The sequence below is a fragment of the Meleagris gallopavo genome, chromosome 8, assembly GCF_905368555.1.
Source record: "Meleagris gallopavo chromosome 8, MGAL_WU_HG_1.1, whole genome shotgun sequence".
Lineage (NCBI taxonomy): Eukaryota > Metazoa > Chordata > Aves > Galliformes > Phasianidae > Meleagris > Meleagris gallopavo.
In genome coordinates this window covers 15,535,129-15,556,746 of record NC_139411.1, presented here as the reverse complement: position 1 = coordinate 15,556,746, position 21,618 = coordinate 15,535,129, and the positions used below count along the sequence as shown (strand labels likewise).

Here is a 21,618-nt window from a genome sequence, read left to right as displayed (position 1 = left end):
CTGGTCTTTTTGGCCACAAGGGCACACCAAAAGGTGGCTTTAATCTGCTGTCCACCAGAACATGTCGGTTCTTCTCTCAGAGCTCCTTTCCAGCAGGCCCCCTACATATACTGATCCAGGCAGTTATTCCCTCCCCAGATGCAGTACCCTACACTTGCCCTTGTTGAACCACATTAGGTTCCTCTCCACCCAACTCTCTGTCCTGTCCATGTCTCATTGAAGGTAGTACAGCCTTCTGGTGTGTTAGTCACCTCTTGCAGCTCTGCATCATCAGCAAACTTGCTGAGGGTGCACTCTATCCCTTCATCCAGGCCACTGATGAGTATATCACATGTGCTTCTTCATCACATACCTTTTATTCAGGATTTTTTGGTTCTTTACTAACTGGCAGAAAATTTTTGATATTAGATTGCTTCTTTAGTAAGACATTTTAACAGCACATTTTCATTTTATGATTGCATAGTTATTAATTGCAAGTTCTTACCTTTATTATTGTAGACATCCAGGTAATTAGGTGCTGAAAAAATTGTTATTAATGATGGAAACCCTGTAGTCTGACTTTTCCTGTACATTCTATAACTGTAAAACCAAACAGATTATTTTACATCTTACAGGAATAAGCAATTATCTTTCATTTCATATTGTGAATTATTTCTTGAAGGGACATACTTACCCTGCATCTTGTGCTTCGTGTGCTCTAATGATTGACAACAAATTATTATTTTGCAAAAATTCACAAACTGCTGGATAGCTGTGAAATGAAAACAATTGTGAGTAAAACAAATCCTCTAAAAATATGCAGGAAGACTTAGTATTAAAATATTAAGTAGATTCTAGCATACTCTCACCTATAAAAGTATGAGCATCCTCTGACTGTATTGTGACTGAAGTGCTCTGGTGAACTTTCATTTCCAAAATCTTCTGAAGGATCTGACCACAGTAAGTCACACATTGGTCCAAATGCTGGAGGTTCTTTGAATCTATCTAACTGTTTGAGAAAAAAGCAAGAGTACAAAGATTCTCTGAATGTTAAATCTGTAAGCTTCATACGTTTTTTAGACTACATATCCATCAATACCAAGCATTTACAGAATGAAATCCAACCATATCATAGATAAATAGGTTTTGTATTTTTTTTTCTCTCCTTGTCATGAAATAAAGCAGAGGCATGCCAAAAGAACCCAACCTGTTAAGAGCAATAAGGTTTATTAGTTGTAAGAAGAAGTGAGATAAATTCCAGACTGATGGATATGCATAATATAAAGTTGAGTTACAGGCAAGGAACAAGATGGTCCTTTTTCATGCACATGCCGCATCTACCAATCTGGAGACACTACCAGGAATTAGCCAGGAAGAGAAACAGTACAGAAAACAGGAATGATAAAAGAAAAGCATGAATAATTAGCACTGACTATAACAAACTAAATACATCATCCAAAAAAATCCAAACCCCAAACCAAATCCCTGAAGCAGTCATCTCCATAATGGATCATTCAACAATGAAGAGATGACTATCTCAGCCATCCTGGTCTTCTTTCATACAGACTCTATTTCTCAACTATAGCCCTGGTGTAATGGGCCATGTATATTTTGGGGGGCCTTTTTTTTGTTCTGGTTGCTTCTTAAAAGATTTCCACTTAGAAACACTTGTTTTACCAGCCTATAACATTGCTGGTAACCACAGTGAAAAGGGCTAGTGATAAGGACAGTACCATTTGTTAACATAAAAGGAAAATACCCTGCTTAAGTAATAACATTCAACGAATCTCTGATGTCCCAGAAATGAAATCAGTTTTCCCGGATTCAATGTAAAGTTTATTTGATCTTTATGTAGCTGGAGTTTGTTCACAAGATGATTTTATCCAAGAAATGTAGGAACGGTTCTTTGATGGACAGTGCATTTATCTCACTTTACCTCCCATACCAAAGAAGATGACTTTGATGGTACTAGAGAACACTTAACTCTTCATGACAGGTTCGAAGGGAGGTTTGGTGAGCACCTGGTGAATTTGAGTCTAACGGTCCATAGGAATCCATTCAAATATGGAACCAGCAGTAGTGCCAAGCTCTCTCATGCCCTGGAAAATCAGAGCTCCCGAGGCTGCCACCTGTAACATAAGTGGAAAGGTCCAGATCTTTACAAACTCCTGCCAGATAATGGCAAGGCAGGTATTAACTGAAGTTGTTGTTGGAATTTATTCAATATTAAAAATCCAGTGGTTTAACGTTTCCCACACTGGATGATAAACCCAGCATTGTATATTCCTTTGAGATTGAAGAAATCAGTCCATCAACATCTGCAAGTACCTGAATTTCTGTAGATTAAACCATCAAGTTTCTAAACCTCCAGCAAAAAAATTGGGTCTAGAAAGTAACAGAAGCATTCAAATAAGGAAGTTTCATTGTTTCTTGATGATGTTTCCTGCAACACAGAAGGCTGAAAGTCTAGAAAGCATTTCTAAGAATTTTTTTCTTGAGATAACGTTCAAGAATTTTTCTTATGACTTTGGCCAAATGGTTAGAAGAAGATATTATAAATGAAAAGGTTTTGCTGCTGCAAGCTGTGCAATTCTTCCAAGCTTGTTTCTCATAGCATTTGGAACAATAACATAGACATTTCTTGAAATAAGGAAGTCAGCTTGTAAAAAAATTAGTATACTTACATGCACATCAAATCAGCTTATTCTTCACTAGATAATCTACCAAGTGGCATATTTCTCAAGACATTTCAAAATTTAAGAAAATGTCACTTCTACTCAACCCAGATTGTATATATCAAATCAGTAAAACTAGCTTAAGGGTTTCTCTAAGCAGTGACAGCAATAAAAATTAATAAAGGACAAGTCAACTCAAAACAAGCATTAATGAATAACCATTTCCAAGCACGTTGTGACCATGACAAAGCAGAATCTTAATACAAATTAAGTTAATGTATTTCTAAAAAAGATTAAAGTAACTGAGAATTGAGACAATTTTTTTCAAGGATAAGAATCACTATGCCTGGTGTTAGAAGAGAAATAGGTATCATATTTTTTAATGGACCATGAGATATTTAAATCTAATTAATTTCCAGGTACTGAGAAGTCAGGGCTGCTGCACTGGGGTGTACCACACCTCCACACAGATGAAAAAACTGAGGAGTAGCAAAACCTTGGGGGTAGATTAAGGTACAGCAAATTAAAACTACTGTATCTCTGAAGCAGAAGACCTTCACGAAAGTGTCATATACTCAAAGACACAGACATCAATTTTAATTAACCTGTCCTAATTTTCTTGAGAACCATTGTGTAGTAATATTCTAAAAAACACATGAAGGTCAGAGAAGAGCAGCAGTCAAATATTACTAAAGAAAAGGAAATTTCAGCATACCACAGAAAGGAAGTAAGGGATTATAAAGAGATTTCTAGGAGTGCTCCATACATTCCAATGCTCTTTACTGATCAAGCCTACGTGTCACTGAGAACACAACAGAAGAACGATCATCTACCATAAATCAGGAAAAAAAATACATCTCTCTGCCTCTCTTCTTTAAAAGACAGTTCAATTTTATCCAGACATATCCATATCAATCACTAGGCTTAAAATCAAGATTCATAGAATATTGTTTCAGCAGAAGTCTTGGCAGTATAAATCAACAAAGCAGCATCTCTAAATTGATGGTCACGTGTCTGAAAGAGACACTCTACCAACACAGCCGTAACACCGGTGTGAATGAACTTCACAGGACAAAAATTAGAATATTACAAGTTTCACAAACTTGCAATTTCCCAGAAATAAGAAATTGCACTTGCAGTAATCTTGACAGTTAGGCTTTACTGTCACGGCCACTATGACATCTGTCCTCTACCAGAAATGAGAATTATTTAGTTCACGTAGTTAAATAACTTTCCTGAAAGTCAATAATACAGACAGAGGAGTTCATCCAAAAAAACTTGCATCTACATAGAATTTTTCTTTATTTCTGAGTAATGACTAAACTGCTTAAAGCTGTGATTTCCCTTCACGTGCTGGATGATGATGCTGACCAATTTGCAGAAGAGAACTGTCTCCTTATAAGAACTTCTGCTAAAAAACCAGAAGGCTCGCAATAGTATACAATTGTCTTGATGTTTACAGAAGTTGCTTCACACACCACATTTGTATCACAAGTGTATGGTATTTTCCTAGATATAAGAAGAGATTTTACACCACCAATTTAATTTGAATACCTGTACAGTATCAGTGTATGCCAAGCTCTAATGCAGCTACTGAAGCCGCTGCCAACCCATGAAGACTGAATCAAGTTACCACATGATTCTTCAAAAAACAAAAAAAGGCAAGATTTCTAACAACATCGTCTTATATTTATAAACGTGCTTCTCATCAGCAGCAATATACAGTGCAGATTTTTACATATGTATATAAACACACAAGCTTATAACTCATCTTAGTGTAGCCTCGAGCATTACAAAAGCAAATGTAAAGGCCAACATAAAATTACTTTTTAATTAAATTCTCTTGACACTTTGAAACCTGATTAGCTCTAAGACTGAGACTAAAAGAAAAATAAATTGCAATCCCTTCTAACAGACTGTTTTTCCACAGTTTCCTTCATGCTACTTTCCAGAAAGCTCTGACAATCTTTCTTTGCATCTGTGCTGCAGTAAGAGCTAAGGCCTCATCAGAATGGCACAATTTACTAGCTTTTCCTTTTCACTTCGCTCTCTCTAAACAATACAGACATCTTCATGTTAAGATTGCCTTGAAAAATGCAAAACATCACAATACATTTTCCCATTTCTACCACAGAACTTGTATATATGCTTCATATCTATTTCTACCATTTTATTCTCCTCTCTCATCATTCTCCTTGACTGCAATATTCTAAGAGAAATACAATGATGTTTCCAGCCTCCAAAATGGTCCAATTCAGTACAAAAAACCCACAAAAGCCAAACAATTTAAAAGTGAGATACAACTGGACAGCACCTCTAATTCTGAGGAGAGGGAGAAGTAAAAATGGAGTGCAACCAACAGAGACAATTCTAAGAAACAATATAAAAGAAAAGAAAATAAAGAAACAAAGGGGGCTATCAATATTTACAAGTATTAGTACAAAACAAAATTAGGAACATACTTTTTCCATATCTCTGATATTTTGATGTTTTTTGAAATAAGCTCCAACATACCCTTGTTCCATATGTATACAAACTTATTTTTTTTCTCCTATCTCACCTGTAATCCCAAAGTTTTCTTAGAAGCAACTATTTCTATTTTATGCTGCTATCAGCTGCTTTTCAGCTGTCACTAATCAGGACAGGAACAGGTATGATTTCCAAACACATCAAGCAAAATACAAAAGATACATTCATACCCCTAAATTGAAGGAAGAAAGAGGAAAGCCAGAACACTGATCCAAAATTACAAGTTTCTGTAACACTCGGATTCTGTTTGTCTTTCAGCTTGTGAAAATTCTGATGGGGTAACAACCCCCCCTAATGCTACAGCAGCATTGCTATTTCTACGCTCTAAGTAGAAGAGAAGTAATAACAGCCAGGATGCCCAGCTGCAATGATAAAATCAGCTACAATTAATTAAACAATTTCTAAGAAAATAACTGAGGCACCAATCTATACTCGTCATTTCAACTTCAAAAATTGTGGTTAACGTCCCATTCAAGTCTACAAAAAAGCTGTTACCAACTGCTGCAAACTTACACTTTGATTCAGCAATCTGAAACCTTCTTCCAAACTTACACGCTTCTGAATCCTTTCAGAAGAGATTTATACATATTTCCACGTATTCTGAAAATACTGCAATAATTTCAGTTTTTAACTTCCACAATTGGTTAATGGGAACTCTTCTTCCTTAAGATCTGTAACTCAGTTTGTATGTAAAATCTTCTAGGAGGCCCATGAAATTGTTTATAATTATTTCATTTTAATCTAAGTTCATTATGAATATAAAACTTAATCTTACAGTTGCCATAAAACTCAATCAATTCTATACCAAGCGTAGCAATTAGATTTCCTGCTAGAGAATACTGTTGGAGTTTCAACTCCGTATTTTTTTTTTTTAATCATAGCCTCCATTTCTTGTACCAAAATTCCTATTATGAAGTAAAAGAACTATACATTTCCATCAACAGAAGAATCATTACAAGTAACAGAATGTTGAGTATTGTAATCTGGAAACACATTTCAAAGGGTTCACAGCTCTAAAACCCACTTTTGTAACCAAAATGCAATCAAACACCCTCATTTTTCTCTGTATTTTCACAAAATGCAAAATATATTAAAAATAGAATTTCCTTTATTACATTGTAAAAGAAATTCCAACAGGAGGGGAAAAAAATCTTACATAAATGCATTAGTTACCAAAGCCACTGTACTAGGGATATTACTCTAAGTATCTAAAAACTGTAGGATATCCACAAATGTTATAAAACTAACATCACTACTGCACAAAAAAATCAATAAATTATTGTTTTCTCTTTTTTACATCTTTAATGAAGAAGGTACAATTTTCTTACTTCTCGTAGTTTAGAGAAAAAGTACAGGAATGACTACTGAGCCATGACAGATAATAAGCCTTCCATGACCAGGTAGTACTGGTGTATTTTGGCAAAGGCTCTCAACAATACAAGTGATAACGACTTACAAGCTGATAGGCCTTTACAGAAGGAACATGCACCTTAAGTTACATAAGATTCGCTTGTCCAAAAAGCTTTTCATAAGAGAGAAAAAAAATATGATTTTGGTCCCTTCAGAAGTTTCTGTTTCCAGTAGAACTTATTTGGTATAACCAGTTCCTCCAAGGATTTCAGATACCAGAAAAGGCATGACTAGACATACACAGTAATTTTGGAAAACCACACAGAATGCATTCAAGCAGCTGATTCAATGCGAGGGAGCACTCTTTCCTCCCCTCTCGTCTCCCCTCCGCTGCCCTCCCAGTGAGACACTAGCTGGAAGGACCTAGGGAACGCAGTAATTCTGCTCAACTTGTTATTTCTAGTCTTCAAACAACTGGTTACCTTTTTTTTTTTTTTTTTTTTAACATTTCCTATTGAATAACTCAAACATTGAAAATAAGACCTAGCAATAAGACAACACTCATGCCAGGCTGTTTGCCAGTTTTTCAAAACCTGAATAATCAGGACTCTTTCTTGGAAGAAGTCAAAATGTCAGCTGAGTTAACTAAAATAAGTCAAAAAAGAGTACGGAAGGAAGAAAGCAACTGTGTTTGAAATTCTCAGATACAATCTTGATCTGACAGCAGCACTCTATGCAAGCTGAAACAAATTTATTAGAAAAAGACATGTCATCACAACCATCTTCCCTTTAAATTGCACACTTTTAACTACCATTTCAATTATTCAGATTTTAAAAAATTTCAGTCCTCTTACTGATACAGTCAGCACTTTTCCCATAGTGGGAAGCATTGTACAGCTTTTAAGTAAATACCTACCAAATCTGTCATTTTAAATAGCAACCCAACTTTCTAGTAAACATAGTTTCACACTTTTTCAAAACACAGAAAAAAAATCCACATGTTCAAGAGAGTAAAAATAATTTTTTGAAGAAATATAAGAAGAAGTGAAATATGCAATTTGATTTACCAAACGATTTCAAGACTGCAATTAACTTCTATTCCTGAAAGCCACAAGAACTTCAGTTCTTACCTAGTAAAAATTAAAAGCTCTATTTAGGTTAGATATGAAGCTCTTTCCTAAGACTATACGTCTTAGGAAAGAAACTCTTGAGTTTTTGAGGAGTTTCTGTGTGTGGACTGCACCAATTCCAGCTGTCCCAGTGAGATGTACAATGAAAAACGCACTAGCTGGGCCAAGCAGGAGCACACATAAAAGCCCTTAGTCTCAATTTCAGATCTTGATTTACACTTCCAAAATGGACAAGAACAGAAAATAAACTGACAGCTTCACAAATGTAAATTTGTTTATCATCACACAAATACCTGTACTTCCACTTAGTTTCAAACACACAAAATACTCACTCTCCTAATGTCATCTAGTGTATTAATTTCTGGTGAAAGTCCACCATGAACACAAAGAAACTGTTGATTTAAGAGAGCAGCAAGAGGGAGGCAATCAAAAGCTTCCATGCAAGCATCATAGACTCTTTCAGAGTATTTTATTTTACCTGCAAGAAAGAAAATACAAATTAAGAATTCTTTGTTCCACAGAGAGTGCAGTCTAGTGAATCATAAATGTAAGAGTGAAACTGACAAATTACATACTCAAAACAAATACTGTTGAGTTTAAATGAACATTTCCAAACATTAAAATAGCAAGAACATTTTTAAGAAATTCTCTTCCAGAACTAACAACTTTTTTCCATTTATTACAGTTTAAGTGTGGAGAAACTATTTTTATTTAAAATAAATAAATAAAATCACAGAACTATGGGAGCTGCTCCAAAAGTAATGCCTCCTATTTTATGTTGATTCATGACACTGGAGGCAGATGTTATGAGGACAGCAGAGGGTGAACCTTCCTACCAGTATTCTGTTACGTTATGTTGTGATGTGACACATGGCAGCAGAGGGGCAGTCTGAAAAAGCAATGTCAAACATGGAAGTGTGTATGACGCAAAGGTAACTGAATTCCTCCATGTGGAAAAAATGACACCCATTGACATTCATCGATGCAGAACATTTATGGAGACACCAAACAGTGGATGTGAGCACAGTGAGGCAGTGGTGGAGCATTTCAGCAGTGGTTACACAGTGGGCCGCCTCCACTGGTGCAGATGTTTATAAGTGCAGCATGCAGGTCTTCTTCATTGCTGGCAAAAACGCACTGCTAATGGAGATGAATATGTTGAAAAACAGTGTTTTGTACCTGGGAATTTGCTCTATCAAAACAGTGTTACTGTGCTCTTTGTATCTGTTGTAGTTTCCATGGAAAGCAATAGGAGGCATTACCTTCAGAGTGATCTACATGTTTTGTGCTATACAAATATATAGCATACTTTAAAAAGTACTGAGAAGTTTTTGACTTCTCATTTACAGTGAAATGCTAAGAAGTGACTACACGTTATATCACATAACTTCTATCTTTGTCGAAGAGAGTTTTATCAGAGTAAATGTTCCATTTTTTAGTGCATCAATACTAATATGGACTTTCAAAAGCAGGAGCAGCTTATGTCACCAAGAGTTACCTTAGTAATATAATTAAAATCAATACCCGAATGGAAATTACTCAGCAGCTGGGTATTTTCTTGCTAGCTTCACAACTCTGGACAGCAAATTACTTCACACTCCTGATTACAGCCAAGAAACCAAAATAACTTCCTTCTCTCCAGGATTTATGCATTAAAGTTTACTCCATAACATATCTTTACAAACAACAGCCTTCCACATATTTTAATTCCACTGCCACACTTAACAGCAAGCAGTTTTACAGAAGTTAGCTGGGTTTCCAAAAGTTTGCAGGACTTTCATTATACTAACAAACATCTCTCAAGCAAAATGAGACTGGAAATCGTTAGGTGGGAAGTAAACTAACGTTATGTGCTTAGGCAATACTTACATTCTTGTTTAAAGGTAAAATACTCTGTTAGGTGTCTGCATTCATGGTTGCCTCTCAAAAGAAATAACGTGCTTGGATAGAGAATTTTCAGGACCCATAAATACAGCACACACTGTTGGAAAACAAAGACATTCAATAGATTACACTTTAAAACCTGTTACTACTCAGGCACTTTGAGTAAGAATCCCAACAGCTTCAAATATAAGAACAGCTCAATATGCCATTACAAAAATACAACACTACATCTCCTGACCCAATACATCAGTTCCGGACCAGAGCAATGCAGCTTGTTCAGTTTCAGCTAGGCAATGCATGTCTCAGTGCAAAGAATCTGATTTCATAAGGAAAGCAGACATATGCTAGTGGAAATAAATGATATACAAAATCCATGAAAAATCTGTTTAATTTAAAGACATCCATATTTTTTAGGGTGTTTTTACACTAAGAATTGACAGGATTTACCATTTCTGCCTCCCAAAAATGGAAATGCTGCTTGTTTATTCATTGATCAAGCAGTAAATTTAAAGTAGTACAGTAAATTTTCATACATGATCATTATTGCAACATCAGTAGCAAAGGCAGTCAGGGCAGAGCTGCAGAACATGCAAAGTTCTTGAAACTTAGAGCGTGTTACCATCCAGCACTCCTGAACACCCAAAGGGTATTTCTTAAGCTTCAAATCTAATTTTTGTATTTTTAAATTCTGTGCTTTTTTCTGAGCACAGAAAAAGTTAATCCCAGTAGTTCTGGACCACCTTGAAGTCACCTGCAAGTCACTACTATTTTTTTCCATCAATATAAGAACCTTGAAGCTATCATTCTCCAAAGTTATTTTGCATAGCATGGTAAGTAGATGAAGGAAGAAGGAAAATAAAGGAAACATATTGAAAAAAACACCAGGGACTTCCACTGAGAAGTTCAACTAAACTCATTATTGGTTTTTCATCTTAGCAAAAATATACAAATTAATCATTTTTCTATGTTTTTGTAACTGCAAATTATCTTGAGGTCCTGCAAGGTCCCCAGGACTCTTTAAAACTACTTCCCAGCACAGTACATTCAATTTGTGACAAAACTGCTAATCATCAGATAAATACGTGAATTCATTTGGCAAATTCTGTAATTGTGAAATATTTTAGCTTATTCAGTTTGTATGAAAAATTTATAGACATTGGCAATCTTAAAGATTTGCAACAGACAAGTGTAAGAGCAGTGCCTTTCTGCCAATAAACAAGTACTAAACAAAATTGCTGGGATTTTAAGCATGGTATCTATTAAGTCAAGAAGAACATTTATTGCACTGTTCCCCATACCAGCATATGTATTTTTTATTATTATATACAAAATAGTTTTCTATGTCCTATAACTTTCAGTATAGAAAAGAAGAACTTGCGTATATTTATGGGAAGAACTCCATCTTGATCCCAGTATCTGCTTTATACAAATACAGTACAGCATGTAGTGAATTTTCACATTAGAAAAGATGGCATTTGTTTAATTGAAAATGGCTTACTACTGAAGAATCAATGCAATTTAAAATGTTTTAGGATAGACCGATTAAAGAATTTATTAGAGAAAAAAATCAATTTTCACTCTTCGTGCTTTTAAAGATCTTACCTTCACTGTTCTGTGAACAGACAATTTTATTAAAGCTTTGTTACATTTCCAGTCACTAAGAGAAACTTTGAAGTAACCATACATGAAGACTCCCAAATTCCATCTGGAGGTTAAGTCACATTTCCTAAATATTAACGATTAGCAAGCAAAAATTTATCTAGATTTTTTAATTTAATTTTTAAGGAAAATGTTGGAAGCAAAGGGCTAAATTTATTATTTTTTCCTTTCTCAGGAAAAGGTGGGCAAAGTAAAGGCCCACCGCCGTGTACTTACAGCATTTCAACTTCATTCAGAAAATCTGCCACATATTTTACTGCTGTTCCAATAGCCACTTTGAGCAAAAAAAGACACAGATCACCTCAATGAAGAGAAGCATATTAAAAATCCTGGACTGGTTTTCAAGAGTATATTTAGCATATTTTCACATGTTCCACAAATCTATTTAGCACTCCAAATATTATATTAAAACTTAAATTATAATAATATAAAATAAAACAAATGAATCTGTTCTAATCAAAATATTCAAGCACATCCATTGTTCACAAGGTTTTCTTAAGCGTAATGCTTGAAAAGTTGTTCTGTTACTACAGTTCATCGTTGCTATGTAAAAGTTCTTGAAAAGAACAATTAAATTCTTTGTAATCACCAAGAACAGGCCACAAAGACTGTATGAATATACAGCACATTTATGTTGGAATTCTTCCTTACAAATGACTTTGAGACAATCATTCTTGTTGTATCTGCTGTTTGTTTGCTGTCCCTGAAAACTCCTTAGTGCATGTCATTCACAGCATGTACACATGCCCACACATACATTATTAGAACAGTGTAATTTTAATACAAAATCCCCAAATACACCAAACACTGCAAAACGCTAATTCAAAAGTTATGCTACTCTATTAGATTTGGTATCTATGAAGAGATCCCAAGCTGGCTCAAGAAGAGTAGTTCACTGAAAAATCATACATCTGGAACTAATTGATATGAATCTGTGAATATCTCTGATGTGTAACACATTTCATAAACATGCTGAAAATTTAAAAATTATTTGAATTCAAAATACCTGAAAAAATAATGGCAGGTATACACACGTCATCCTTTGGGAATATCTGCAATCACCCTCAGAATTTTAGCAAAGAAAAATATCAATAATTATTCAAAAACATTATATATATAACAGGAATCTTCTTTGTACAGATAAATATTTTAACACAGTGAGAGAAGGATCTCTCAGTCACAACTCACCTGGTCTCCAAAAACTTACAAATGCACTTTAATGCATATTCCCAGAGAAGCAACTTTATACATAACAAAGCTACAGAATTCAACTGTCATAAAACCCAACTGCAGAAAGAGGAGGAAAAACAAGTAAGTCTGGCGACTTCAACAGGACAGTCCAAATCTGGCGACTCCTCCTGTAAGCAGGCCTTTGTAATAGGAGGAAGCAGAGCAAGGAAGAACACATTTACATGTTAAAGCAGACCTAAAAAGTCATTTGCAAATCTCCATGAAAGCGTGCTTATAGAAAAATTTAGGACAAACAGATTAATATATTCAGTTACCTCTATACTAAAATAACCTCTGTCTACATAGTCACCGAGGAAGAGGTATCTTGTGTTAGCAGGTGATCCTCCCACTTCAAACAGCTTCATTAGATCAAAGAACTGGCCATGTATATCACCACACACTGCAAGCAAAAATTTTGTTCAAATTAATTTAAAAAAATCTAACAGAAAAGTTACTAAGTTATAGTTAAGTAAACAGCCACAAAGTACTTCTAATAAAAAGACATGCATAAAAAAGAAATAACAGAGGTTTTTGAAGCTTCACCTTCTGCTGCTCACTAAGAAACTGTTCTCACTACGTGTAGCAATGCTGACAACAATCAGATTTGCATCTGGCAGACTGTGGAATATTTTTCAAAAGTAGTTAATACACAGAGCATCGAGGTCTTGAAGGCTGTCAGCAGCTCTTTACTGTCTCCCCCAGCCCCTTATGTATCTTCACAGATCTGCCTTGGTATGCATTTTGAAAAGGTATTGCAACACTGCTCTGCAACAATTTGCTGTTTCCACAAGGGACTGAACAAAGCAGGGTGAGTATGCCTTTGTTTTCTGACTGTCACACCTTTCAACATCACCATATCTTCTTTTCTACTCTTCTCCTTCAAATAACCACGTTCATTATTTCAACAGTGGATTTTTCTTGTGGCTTTAGAATATGAGACAGTACAAGACCAGTGGTCAGCACAACCTAAGGCGGAAGTGCCAAAGATAACAGCTGGGAAGACTCTGAAGAGCACGCAGCAACGCCAGGTCATCTTGCAATTAAAAAAAACGGACAAAAAAAACCAAAAAAACCCAAACAACTTCAAATGGAAGAGACAACTGCTCCTAACTCCTAATTCCCACAAGAATTTCCAGTGCAGTGGAAGAACTCAGGAGTTGCTTTCCTGTTTCTGCAGGGAGGTGCTGCTGATAGCACTTGAGAGCCTACACCTTCTATCGACACAAAACGTTACTGATCAGCTGACCAACAGTCTCTTTTGACTTCTTGGTGTGCATTAGTAAATTTGGGGTGGGGAAAACAAGTCCTTCTAATTTTGGAAAAAAGCATCAGATATGGCACTTGACATATTGTTATTTCCTTGGAGTAAAACAACTGTCACAGAGATCTACAAAAACATTAGACCAAATAAAATGCGTCCTCTTGTATGTCACTTCTCTGAAGGTATCTACTCAAACTCTGCAAGAACATTCTTCTTTTTCAGCTTCCAATATACCAGTAACACAGAGCAGCTACCCAAATGAGGTGAAAGATAAAAATCCTAAACATACGGACATGAGTTTCGATCTAGAACTTAAAAATATTCTGAGTTCAGTCATTCAGTTGTTTATTTCCACCAGGTCAATAGCTTAATTTTCTTTAAAATGCCAGCAATGATATACTACTTCCATGCTTTCGTTTGCCTGACATTAACAAATCAAAGCGAGCTGATCCCCTGAAATAAGTATTTGAAAACGCTTAGTTTTCCAAGGCCCATTCAGATGAAAGCTTTCAAGTTAAAGACCACTTGATTTGAACACACAAAAAAATCTACATTCATTATTTTAAATTATAGATATGCAATATAAAATATTTTCTATGAATCTGGATTTTTTGTAACAACAACAAAAAAAATACATTAAGGACTCACTAAATCCATCTTTCTCCAGGTCAAATACAAACACAACTAGTCCAAGTACAAAAATATCCCTAAAAACACTGCAAGTCAGTTTTGTATCACAGCAGATTAGTCCCATTACATTAATGATGGCAAAACAATCTTACGCTTCCCAGTACTACTACCCTCATAAGAACACCATTTTGCACTCAATCATCAGTTTCGCCTACAGAGGAACTATAAGGTGTATTTTTTATTCAGAAAATGAGGTCACAGTATTTGCTTCAAACAACAGCAATTAGCTTCTCTTCACATATTCAGATTTCAGAATAATTCTGAGCTCACTTATCTGTTCCAGGGAAACATCTCTGTTTCCAGTTACATCACAGGAATGAGAAATTCATAATTCACAAGCATTTAACTACTTTCTCTTTTGTCATTTTAACCCTGCTTACTCAGTTTTAATCCCCAGCAGGTTCAATGCCTCAGTTTTATACAGTAATGAGCAGTGTCTTTTTTCAGACCATCTGAGTGCTGCTAAGCAAATGCTGTGTGAGATTATTCAAAAAGATTACACAAAAATTTTATTCTAGTGATTTTTAAGAAAAACTATACTAGTGAAAAAAACCTGAATATTTTCAAAATTTAATTATGAGTGAAATAATCTAGAAACATTACCTGTAATTGGAGCTTCAACTTCTATCATAGTTTTTTCCCTCCGTAATATTGCAGCACCCTCATTGATGATTCTAAGTGCAATTTCTTCATCCACTCGACCTTCCTTTATCAAGTGGTTCTTCAAAATGTCAACCCTGGGTTTTCCATCTGTGTCAAACACTTCTTCAGATGTCAAACGATGCGTTGGTGGAAAAGGGACAGCTAAAATTTAAAAGAAGAAACAGTAGTTGCAAAAATGCTATTCTAAATATATATTCCAAAACGAAGAAACAGAACTGGATCTATCATGGAACAGCTGTTAACCAAAGCAAATTTACCTTCCAGTCAACAAACTCAATGACACCACTAAAAACGGGATAGAATAGTGCTTTCTGCATATGTATTAAAAGAATTAACACCTATACATCTGCATAGAAACTACATAGAAATTACTGAAAGGCACAGCAAAATAGACATCATTTGAAAGAGTCAAAACTCCTTTGTTCAGGAACATGATATTTCTCAAATACATTAGCATTCTCTGAAGGAAAAAGTATTTGGGACGCAGGAGATCCATTTAATATCCACTCAGACTTGCAAAAGGCACTTTAAAATATGGCCATCATCAAAGACTCTTCAAAACAATTAAAAAAACCCACAAAGGTAGTAACAAAAGAAAACTTCTTAAAGGATTGTAAGAAAAAGGAGGTGATAGTCAGCATACAGAAAGGAAGGTCACGGGATCACCCCCCTAGGATCTGTGCTATTTAACATATTCATAAATTACAGTGAAAAGGAGGTCACTCAGAGAAGGGTGCAGTTTTCAAGAGACAACAAGTATTCTGGACACTGAAGAACTGTGCAGGTTATAATGAGCTTCAGTAGAAATACCGAATGGCTCAGCAAGAAAAACAGGACGTTAAATATTAATAAATGTGAATTAATGAAGGAAATCAATTCTAACTTTACATATAAAAATCACAGATTATAAACTTACTACTACTATTCATTATCAAGGTCTTCTCTACTGTTCTAGAAAAATACCCAATTAAGAATTACTAGCCAGGGAATAGAAAACTAAATACGACCATTATGGTGCAGATAAATCCAGTAGGCAATTTGGGTTCACTCATGTTATTAAGGGAAAATAATAACTGAAAAAAAAATAATTAAAGAACAACAAAAATAATAATAAAAAAAATCCAATGTTTTCTGCTACAGGATTAACAAAGGTAAGCTAGAATCCTTCAGCCTAAAATTATGAAAACTAAGGGGGACTGTGACCCAGATTATGGCAGCATTAATGAACAAGGGGAAACAACTCTCCCTCAGCCCCTGTATAGGAGAAAGGCAGCAGGACAGAGTCCAACAGTTTGAAGTTCTGTCAGACTGCTGATTAAGCAGCAGAACTTCATACTCTCAGAAGAAAATCTGCAATTCTGGCAGCCTGTAGCATAGCCATCATGAATGGCTAGAAAACTCTTCATCGAGCCTGCTTTCCTTATTCTTCTGTTGTACTGTCTCCAAAAGATTTAACTATGAATCGAGGCTGCTCACGTACCTGACACAACTTTAGAAATGTCTATAAGTATCTGAAATCTGGATCCTGTTTTGTGGATCAAAAGAGATCCTATGTGATCCATATCTCAAAGGAGCAAAGCACATGAGAGGCCTGAATTGGGAGCCAAACCAGGCTCAGCAGCTGCCAAGACTGTGATTTGACTGCAGCTTACATAGGAGTGTAGAATATTCTCAGCTAGAAGAGACCCACAGGGATCACCGAGTCCAACTCCTGGCTCCATACATCACCACCAAAAATCCAAACCTGATGTCTGAGAGCACTGTCTTCAACTCCAGTACTTGGGCTGTGCTCGCTGTCTTGTGCAGCCTGTTCCATGCCCACCGCCCTCTGGTGCAGACCCTTTTCCTCGCCCCCAGCTGCCCTCCCCTGACGCAGCTCCATGCCGTTCCCTCGGGCCCTGTCGCTGTCACACAGAGCAGAGCTCAGCGCTGCCCTCCGCTCCCTGTGAGGAGCCGCAGCCGCCATGAGGGCTCCCCTCAGCTCCTTGCTCTGGGCTGAGCAAACACAGGGACCTCAGCCGCTCCTCACACACCTTGCCCTCCGGACACTTCGCCATCTTCGTAGCCATGCTTTGGATGCTCTCTAACAGCTTTCTGCCTTCTCACGCAGTGGCACAGACCCGCACGCAGTTCTGGAGCTGAGGCCGCACAGCACGGCAGGACACCCCCTCCCCTCGCCCGGTGGCAGTGCTGGACCTGGTGCACCTTGAGGTGCAGAGCCCTATGGCTGCCAGGGCACGCTGCTGGTTCAATGAACTTGTCTGACAGCAGCAGTTCATTCCTGCACATGCAAAATGCACGTGGGGATCACTAGAGAGGAAAATATATCAAGATTCGCACTAAGCAGTCCACCCAAATATCATCTAGCATGTGCAGGATTACAGGCAATAAAACTAACCTAAAAGATATGTAATATACATATCTGTATATATGCATTCAAAGAATGAAACAAAAGGAGCAACACTGTTCAATTTCCATTTAAATATTATTTCAAATGTGATTAAAAAAAAAATGGGGAGAAACATTGCTACTTAATGGAGATCCAACTGTATGAACACACTTGCAGTTCCCAATTTGCGTTCTCTTTCCTTAGTTTTCAAAGCAAAACTTTACATTTTAAAATCTAAGCTGAAATACAAAAAAACTGTCCAACTTCACTGATGTTGGCTTCTGGACTACTAGCAATATACTGCTACCTTCTGTTCTGTGCCTTAATAAAAATCCATCAGTAAAACAACTGACGCATAGTCACATACTCTGACTGAAATGCAATTATATTAGAAAATAAACTGCAGAATTGCCTGTTTTTTTCCTCTAATAAGGTTCATAAGTAAAAAGATGCTGAAAGTCTTGTTTTGACGTTAACAGCATAGAACAAATTTGGCATTTCAGTTTTGGACATGAATGCTTTACTAAGTAAACAGCATAGCTTTCCTTGCAGTCCCCTCTAGTAGTCACATTTCACTTGGAAGTGTTAAAATGCTACATGATCCAAATCTAAGAAACCAAAAGGCAACCAATTCTGTTGCATGTACAATAACTATTTAAAAACCTGAATCTGCCTCTGAAAAGAGAAACCCATCATTCCAACAAGATAAATTTAATTCACCTCCTGAAGCATTTTACCATGACCAACAGCACTTCAAGTCTTGCATTCGCTGTTTCTGAGCTTGACTTTCGATCCTCCATATTCTCTAAACGTTATTTTTGCTTTATTTGGTAATTCATATTAATCTCTATATAACCTTCTAGACAATCCCCTCCCCTTTTTACATGCTATTTGTGCCACAAGGAACAAACCGGCTCCACATAACATAAACTTCAGATTAATTAAATATTATCTAATAAAGTGGGTCTATTTCTCTTGAAATATTTTGCCAGATATGGTTTTGATGACTGGATTTTGGCATAAGTGCTGTGGTACTAACATGACCCAATTGCTGTATTGCACCATCTAGAATTAATAAGCTATACTTTCGAAGGTTCACATGAAGAAACCGAGGAGCAAAAAAACACGAGAAACGAACTTGATGAAGGTCACAAGGCACAGACGCTAAACTCGATGAAGAACCTATGCTTCTGAATCTGGGTCCATGTCAAGTGTAGTTGGTGCAGCTACACAAACATACACGCTGTGAATATCCACGAACGATCGCACACAAAATGAGCTGGTAGGTGAGAAAGTCAGTTACTAAACAGGGAAGACACGTCTGTTTGCAGGTGTCAAGTTCATGTAAGCTTACAAAAGCAGGCAGTTCCTTTGAGGAGACGGGATCACAAATCCCTTCAGTAATGCCAAGTTCAGCTCATCCTTTTATGAGATATCAGATAATTCACCAGGTAGATTTCTCCGACACTAACTGTTGCAAAGGCACGAAAGATCATGTCTTCACATAACCACAGTCAATCAACACCGAGACACAGTTTTGTAGAAACTGTGCTTCATCAGCTCTGGAATTACTCCTGGAAAGTGACCTACTTAGGTGAAAGACAACTCTTTTTTCTTTCTGGAGATTTTTTGAATAGATGCAGGACATGGCAGAGAACTGGATGTTGAGGCAACCAGTTTCACTCTCACACATATCATTACTGATGTACTGTGACTGCCGGTGGCCTCACAATTCAGAAAGGTGGTGCTGACCTCTTCTTTGTGACATTTGGAAATACTTCAAGGGTTCTAAACATGTGGCAGGGAGAATTTTGTCTTCTTAACAAAGTTCCAGGTAATATTTTTTAGATCAAATTCTTAAAAAAAAAACAACCTATTTCAACTGACTACTGAGCTCATCTAGAAGGCTGCATTTTCTGTGAGGATATAAAGACCTCTTCTGTCTGACCTTCTGTCCAACGTCTGGGAAGAACTGCATTAAATTATTTTAATTAATATCTGTATAGAAATTATACTTAAATGAAAAACTAAATATCCAAGGCTTGTCTTTAATATCTCAAAATCATGAATGTTAGTATCAGAAGCCTTAAGATTATTTCACCGGAGTTTAACAAAAATCTTTTTTTAACAATATATGTATTGCCTAAGAAGAATATGTTTTAGAATAATCTTCAGAGAAGGAAGAACAAAACGCAGCTAGTGATTTAATCTGCATCACTCAACTGAAATAAATCAGCAATACTTTTTATAAAAATTGATTTTTTCCACTTCAGACTTTTTGTCTCAACAGTTAACACTATATTAGAGCTTATACTTTTGAAAAAAATACTAAAATAACATTTTAGTAGGTTAAGGATGACCATTTTTGAAGCATGCAGACCATTTCTGCAAACTAACGGGTTTAATTAAACCTTTGATGAAGTAGTAATAGAATGTCATAGCCTAAGGAAAAAGAATTGCAGCATGATGTGTTCCAAGACAAAAATACAATCTGTGTGTTTCAAAGTCTTTGTGCAGAACCTGTGCTCTTGGGACTGCAACAGAACGGTAATTAACAAGAATTACCCTAAGGAAATAACATGGTGTTGGTCATTAAAGGAATCCCTTTTTCCACTCCCTGCAAAGCTAAGCAACAGATAAGCACTGAGATGAATCACTAAAGCAGTACGCACTATGCTACAAAATAACAGACTTCATCCCACCAGTAAAAGTAGAGATCTTAGTAACAAAGATAACACACCATGATTTACAACAACACAGGATTTTCTAAACTCAAACTGTTGCTTACCAGTAAAATGTAATCAATGTAATCAATTTAACTTTTAAAATATGTATGGATGGTATGGTTTTAAGTGCATTGATTCAAAGCTTTAAATAATAAAGCCAGGGAAAAAAACAAGGAGTAACTTGGTTTTGTCAGCAAAAGGTGATGATGTTTTCTATTTCTATTAGTGCGCGTTTGCAGAGAAGAAAATGGATCTTTGTATCGTAGTGCTACTTAATATAGAGATAACAAAACAAAAAAAAAAAAATCAAAAAACCCACCCCACTTCTAAACCTAATTCTCTAGATGGACCTTTACGAATCTCTGGGTTCATTCATTTATACGTTACAAAAAAACATGCTATAGAGATCTAAAAGTCATCATCAATCCAAATGGATAAATTTGCAGCATGCTGTGAAGAGGTTCAGAAGCAGAAAAGCTACATTAGTGTGGCACTTTGCTCAATGCAATAATCCCTGCAGAGAGGTGCAGTATGGCAACTAACACAAACATGCTACTTCCAGACCCAAAGCAGATCTCACATTGCCTAGTAACTGACTACAACAGTAGCTGCTAATAAAGTCTAACATGTAGATGCTGTAAATTTAAACCACAAAATGTGCCCATTTTACTAACTGTGGTTAAACCTGGCTTGTATCAGAGGCACCCAGTTGGAAAAGGTTAACGAAACAAGATGAGATCAAAGCTCCTAGACAAATGGTAGGAAAAAGTATAAGGGATCGACTGTACAATGTACTCCCACAAGCAAGTGTGGAACTGCTCCTAAGACCTCCAAATTTAAATAATTCTTTTTTTTTTGTGTGTGTGTGTGTGTGTGTGTGTGTGTGTGTGTGTCTGACTTTGAAAGAAAAATGAGCCCTTTTTCCTTTATAATGAGGACTCCATGTCATGTTCTGTAAACTGGCTTTGGCTTTATAAGCACACCCAACTCCCCAGTTTCCATTTTAAAAGTGTTTTTGGTTTCACAGGTAAAGCGTCAGTTCACATTGCCAAGGTTACTAAACACAGACATTGGGTTTGTGTCAGACCTCCCAGTTTAATACAAGAGGATAATATGATGCATTGGTGGCGGATACATGTGAAATATATGTTGTGTCTCCCACAAACTGGTAAAATGTCAGAATGGTTTCAGCTGGATAGGACCTTGAGACCATCTAGTTCCAAGCCCTTGCTATGCATCTCTTCACTTGAGAGGTGCTCCAACCTTCTGCTAATTTTCATGGCCTTCCTCTGGACACACTAGAACAGCTCCACGTCTTTCATATGCTGGGGGCTACGGGCTCAGATGCAGTACTCCAGGTGGGGCCTCATCAGAGCAGAACAGAGGGGGACAGCCATCTCCCTCGCCCTGCTGGTCAACTCTGCTTTGAAGCAGCCCAGGATACTGCTGGCCT

General features: G+C 36.5%; 1 protein-coding gene across 2 annotated transcripts in view; it reads right to left on the bottom strand.

Moving 5' to 3' along the window:
* The window catches only part of PPP3CB (protein phosphatase 3 catalytic subunit beta), a 45,580-nt gene that overhangs the window by 17,036 nt on the left and 6,926 nt on the right, over window positions 1–21,618 (bottom strand). For both annotated transcript variants that reach the window (XM_085229920.1, XM_085229921.1), the window contains exons 2-8: window positions 14,991–15,191; window positions 12,712–12,836; window positions 9,533–9,644; window positions 7,996–8,141; window positions 849–988; window positions 674–751; window positions 485–579 (exon numbers count right to left, since the gene is read on the bottom strand). In XM_085229920.1, the coding sequence (XP_085086046.1) occupies window positions 485–579; window positions 674–751; window positions 849–988; window positions 7,996–8,141; window positions 9,533–9,644; window positions 12,712–12,836; window positions 14,991–15,191 (897 nt within the window). The remainder of the gene's footprint in view (window positions 1–484; window positions 580–673; window positions 752–848; window positions 989–7,995; window positions 8,142–9,532; window positions 9,645–12,711; window positions 12,837–14,990; window positions 15,192–21,618) is intronic.